General features: G+C 46.1%; 1 protein-coding gene across 1 annotated transcript; it reads right to left on the minus strand.

Annotated features, from left to right (window-relative positions):
• Positions 1-1,296: 1,296 nt before the first annotated feature.
• Positions 1,297-3,950, minus strand: nanos1 (nanos homolog 1). Its single transcript, XM_085975867.1, has one exon. It carries the CDS (start codon positions 3,794-3,796, stop codon positions 3,131-3,133), a length of 666 nt encoding a protein of 221 aa, XP_085831993.1. The 5' UTR covers positions 3,797-3,950; the 3' UTR covers positions 1,297-3,130.
• Positions 3,951-5,564: the final 1,614 nt, after the last annotated feature.

Below are 5,564 nucleotides of genomic sequence, written 5' to 3' on the forward strand. Positions count from 1 at the left end.
ACACCAGTGCTTCCGACATGTCTTCCTTTTTCCTCAACCGAGGATTCCCCTCTACTGTGGTTGACACGGCCCTTGACCGTGTCCGTTCTATCTCCCGCACTTCTGCCCTCACCCCTGCCCCTCCCGCCCGGAACCACGATAGGGTTCCCCTTGTCCTCACCTTTCACCCCACCAGCCTCCACATTCAACGGATCATCCTCCGCCATTTCCGCCACCGCCAACGTGATCCCACCACCAAACGCATCTTCCCCTCCCCTCCCTTTTCAGCATTCTGTAGGGACCACTCCCTCTGAGACACCCTAGTCCACTCCTCTATCACCCCCAGCACCCCTTCCCCTTCGCCCGGCACCTTCCTGTGCAAGCGCAGGAGATGCAACACATGCCCTTATACCTCCCCCCTTCCCACTGTCCAGGGCCCCAAACACCCCTTCCAGGTGAAACAGCGATTTACTTGTACTTCTTGCAATCTAGTATACTGTATTCGTTGCTCACGATGTGGTCTCCTCACATTGGGGAGACCAAACACAGATTGGGTGACTGCTTTGCGTAACACCTCCGTTCAGTCCATAAGGGGGACCCCGAGCTTCCGGTCGCCTGTCACTTTAATTCACCGCTCCATTCCCACTCGCACTTCACCGTCCTCGGGCTCTTGCATTGTTCCACGGAAGCTCAGTGTAAGCTCGAGGAACAGCACCTCATCTTTCGATTAGGCACTTTACAGCCTTCCGGACTCAATATCGAGTTCAACAATTTCAGATCATAACCTCGGCCCCGATCATATTTTTATATATTTTTTATCCACACTTTTGGTTTGTGCCTTTTCCTCTTTTTTTCTCTCCCACATGGCAGCTGTCTCTCATTCTGCCAGCGTATTTCACACTTCATCTAGAGCCATCCTTTGTCTCTTTACCTGTCCTATTACCATCTCGTCTCGCCTTGAATATCTCTTAATGTCTCTTCACCTCTCAGACCTTCCCTTTTGTTCTTTCTTCCCCTCCCCCCATTTCCCAGCCCCCAAACTGGCCTTTTAATGTTTCATTTCCTGCTTTTTTCCAGTTCTGACGAAAGGTCTTCGACCTGAAACATTAACTCTGTTTCTCTCTCCACGGATGCTGCCTGGCCTGCTGAGTTTTTCCAACGTTTTCTCTTGTTATTTTGGATTTCCAGCATCCGCAGTATTTTGCTATCGACTTTCTGATCTGCCCTGGATTGGCAGGGTGCACGTCCCAGCTCAGCCACCAGGGAGAGCCATAGGCCCACACACTCCCAAGCAAAGAATGAAAAAAAGTCACCTCGCCCTGTCTTCAATATGCCATTTTATTATCTTCCAGTAAACAATATAATTCTTTCTGCGCTGCAGCATACAGAACAGTGACTCCATTATATAAATAAAAATTAAACCGGTACCTTAATTTTTTTTAAAAAAAAGATCTCTACGGGATAAAAAGGCTGTTCTCTGAACAATTTACAACACAAATTTCAAAAGAAGGAAAAATGGTGAATATATTTACAGTTAATTTTTAAGATTAATGAATTGCTTCAAAGCGACATTCATTTTTCAATCTCCTCTGCAGCTATTTTTTTGCAAAAAATACAAATTTCTTATATAAAATCCCCAAAAATACTATTACAAAACCTTTTAGAAATGGCAGTGTGTCATTTATAAACTGGTTATTTATCGGTTTGATATTTAATTATTTTTTTTGACACAGACTTAATGCATCTCTCAAGCATTAATGTTCTTGAGGTAGCGCCCTCTTTAAGTCAGTATATGGTAACATACCGAATATACATTACAGCAAGATCTTATTTACAAATAATTCTATTACAACTTTTAAAAATCTGCTTTGGTAAACAAAACAAAAAAAAAAACACAAGCAATTCCATTGTGCTGTCCTGCTCGAATCATTTTCTCTTCGAAATATTCCGACTGTTAAAAATGTTACATTCACTAGGATGAAAAGAAATTGCATTTTTTTTAAATTTCAATATATTTGGATTAAGAGTTTAGACCGAATGCAACAAAGAAAAAGAATCAAAACATTGGCTATCAGCCAACATTATCTTTTCTTCCCCCCCCCCCCAAAAAAAATCAAATCGCTCTTGTTTGAATTTATGATAAACGAAACACAAAAAAAACCAATATCAGCAGTCTTGCTTTAAGACGAATTCAGGTCTTCAGACTGAATCGTGATCCCAACCAAGCAAGCAGTGGATGAGGTACTTCCTCCTCCTCCCGCCCCCAGGTCCTAAAGTGATTCGGGTTATCTCATCAAAAAATAAATCCTGGTTTCTTTGTACCAATCAATCTAACGGTGTTCCGTAACATAAGCAAACGTGATGCAAAAAAAACCTCAATGTTTGGACTGGTGGCTGTGAGTTACAGTGAAGCGTTGGTTACGTATCAAGAGTTCTTGCACCTAGTTGAGAATTTAATCCCGTCTCAAAAAAAACCCCCCAAAACAAATGCCCTTGAATTCAACAAAAAAAAAATGCTCCTTAAAATTATCCATTTATTTCTGTTGGACATGTTGCGTCGGTTCAAATTTCTGTTCGTTTCACCCCAAGAGCAGGGATTTTATTTGTTTTCTGTCTTGCCTCCGTCCAAATGAAATTCCTAAAAAGGCGCTGGTCCAACACAGGCAGCCCTGCCTCTCTCTCTCTCTCTCTGTAAAGAGGTTTGAGAGAAGGAGGGGGGTTTTGATTTCAAATACATCAGCGGCAGTTTAAGTGGAGAGGGAAAGGGGGAGGTTTTTAATAAAAAGGTATAAAAGTCTGGACCTCAATGAAACATAAAGGTGTCTTCTTGTACATCAATATAACTGACTGCCATTATAAAAACAAACGGCACCATACACTTTAAACAACAAAGAGTTACCAGGGAGAAGCCAAATTTCCTCTCTCATTCTGTCTATTCCAAAACACCACATTCAGAGAGGCAAAAGCCCACGGTTTTCCCAAAATCAGATTCTTGTTCCATGAATATTTAGAATTGGTGGGATTTTAACATTTATTTTCAAGACCAGATTATCTTTGAAACAGTTTTTGGGAAGGATTAGGACGTAGAGGAAGCTCGCTCTCTCTCTCTCTCTTCCCATCGAGAAAATCTTGAATGGAGAAGGTCTTGCGTCTAGAAGACCTTGAGCCTCTTGCCTCCGCCTACTGCTCTGCCCCCCTTTAACACACGTTGGGGGGGCTGGTCTTTGGAGAGGGGGCAGTATTTGATGGTGTGCGCGTTGTCCCCATTGGCGTTGCACAGGGGGCAAGTGTAGGCCCGCAGGATGGGGCAGACCACCCTGCCGTCCGGGGTCTTCAAGACGTGGGATGCGTAGACATCCTCAGGCGCCCCGTTGTTCCGGCAGAAGACGCAGATCTTGGGCTCTTGCTTGGCCCGGCCGTTGGCCTTCCTGAAGGCCCTCCTCTCCAGCCCCAGGAGGTCGAGGGGGCCGAAGGGGTCGAGAAGCATCTCGGGCTCCTGGTGGTGGCCACTGCTGGGAGGAAGAGGCTGGAAGGGGTTGAAGAGGGAGAAGCTCTCCTCCAGGTCCAGGAAGGTCCTACTAGGGTTCGGCGAGCAGCAGCAATCCAATGGTCCATCCCCATTCCCAATGCAAGGGCAGGTTGAGTCATTCAGCCCAAGGGTGGCCTTGAGGGACTCAGTGATGGAGTTGGAAGATCGAGGCACGTTCCTGCGGTTCTTCATAACCAGTGTAGACAGACCCAGGTAGTCATTCCAAAAGTTAAATGTGTAATCGTAACCGCTCCCAGCGCTCAGGTAGTTGGAGTTCAAAAAATCCATGCCGACCTTGGGATTCTCCAATTCCAGCTTCCCTTCTATTTCATAAAAAGGAGAATGGCACGCTTCTCCTCCACCCTTGTGCAGTGAAACCCGTTCTCTCTCTCTCTCTCTCTCTCTCCCGTGGTCTGTTCCTGGCTCCCGAGCTCGATGCTGAATGAGCCTCTGTGTTTATAGGGTTTCAGGGGGTGGGTTTCAGGGGAGGAGGAGCTTTTGGCTTCAGCCATCCAAGTTTATGATCGGCCTCAAAGTATTCCTACAGAGAGAGAGTCGGAAAAGGTGCAATGGATCTGCTTAAAGGAAAGTGGCCTGGAGTCGGCCTGCAATTGTTTCTGTGACAGTGTGTATGTGGATGTGTTTGAATGTGTGAAATAACAACAGAAAATTCTGGAAAAACTCAGCAGGCCCGGCAACATCCGTGGAGAGAGAAATAGAGTCAACGTTTCAGCTCAAAACCCTTCGTCAGGACTGAAAAAACACAGGGAATGAAACGGATTAAAAGGCCAGTTTGGGGGCTGAGAAATGGGGATCAGAGAACAAAAGAGAAGTGAAGAGACATTAAGAGGTATTCAAAACCAGACGAGATGGTGATAGGACTAGTGGAGACAAAAGACGGCTCTAGATTAGGTGTGAAATGCGCTGGCAGAATGGGAGACAGCTGCCATGTGGGAGAGAGAAAAAGGGGGAAGGGCCAAAAAACAAAGGTGTGGATAAAAAATATATAAAAATGTAATAGGGGCCGAGGTTATGATCTGAAATTGTTGAACTCGATATTACTAGTGTTTGAATGTGTGCCTTGGTTTAACTTCTCATCCAAAAGACGGCGCCTCCGACAAGGCAGCAGTTACTGCACTGGGAGTGTCAGCCTGGATTTTGTGCTCAAGTCTCTGGAGCGGTGCTCGAACCCCCGACTGACTGACGCAGACGTGAGAGAGAGTGCTACCCACTGAGCCGCAGCTGACTGTCCGCCAGGAGCTGGGCTGAGATTACCTGAAGCTCATTTCACCCGGGCTCCATGCAGCCAGCAGAGGGTGACAGGAGAGGGGAGATTTTCCCCACATGTCGAGCCCAGTGTCCTGGTGAATGAGGCGGTCCAGTCATCGTGTCTGGTTCATTGGGGGGGGGGTGGTGAATGAAACAGCATCAAAATAATGAAGGCAGTGATAGGAACACAGGTGCGTGCAGGATGGGACAAAGTCAGTGTCATCTGCCTGGATAATTCGGTATCTTGAAGTCATAGATTCATAGAATGATACAGCACAGAAGGAGGCCATTCGGCCCATCGTGCCTGTGCCGGCTGTGTGAAAGAGCGATCCAATTAGTCCCACTCCCCCTGCTCTTTCCCCATAGCCCTGAAAATTTCCCCCCTTCAAACAGTTATCCAATTCCCTTTTGAAAATTACTATTGAATCTGCTTCCACCACCCTTTCAGTCAGTGCGTTCCAGATCATAACTCACTGCATCAAAAAAATTCTCCTCCTCTCCCCTCTGATTCTTTTGCCAATTATCTTATATCTGTGTCCTCTGGTTACCGACCCTCCTAGTTTCTAACTATTTACTCTATCAAAAGTAAATGAAGAATAAAATCGGGCGAGGTGTAAAATGGGCTCCCAATTCAGCACTATCTCTTTCTGCCTCTGTATCTCTCATGTTCCTCAACCACTTTCTCCACCCAATATCTATCCAGCTCCCTTTTGTATCTGCCAACACTATCTAGCTCCACAGTCTTCCTGGCCTCGTCACCCCACCCATGATCCCCTTCCCCTTCAGC

Source organism: Somniosus microcephalus, chromosome 2 (genome assembly GCF_052327205.1).
Source record: "Somniosus microcephalus isolate GS21.2 chromosome 2, FLI_Smic_1.0, whole genome shotgun sequence".
Taxonomy (NCBI): Eukaryota; Metazoa; Chordata; class Chondrichthyes; order Squaliformes; family Somniosidae; genus Somniosus; species Somniosus microcephalus.

Bases quoted from the DNA above. Each gene is read 5' to 3' on its own strand.
- nanos1 (XM_085975867.1), bottom strand. From the start codon at position 3,796: ATGGATTTTTTGAACTCCAACTACCTGAGCGCTGGGAGCGGTTACGAT.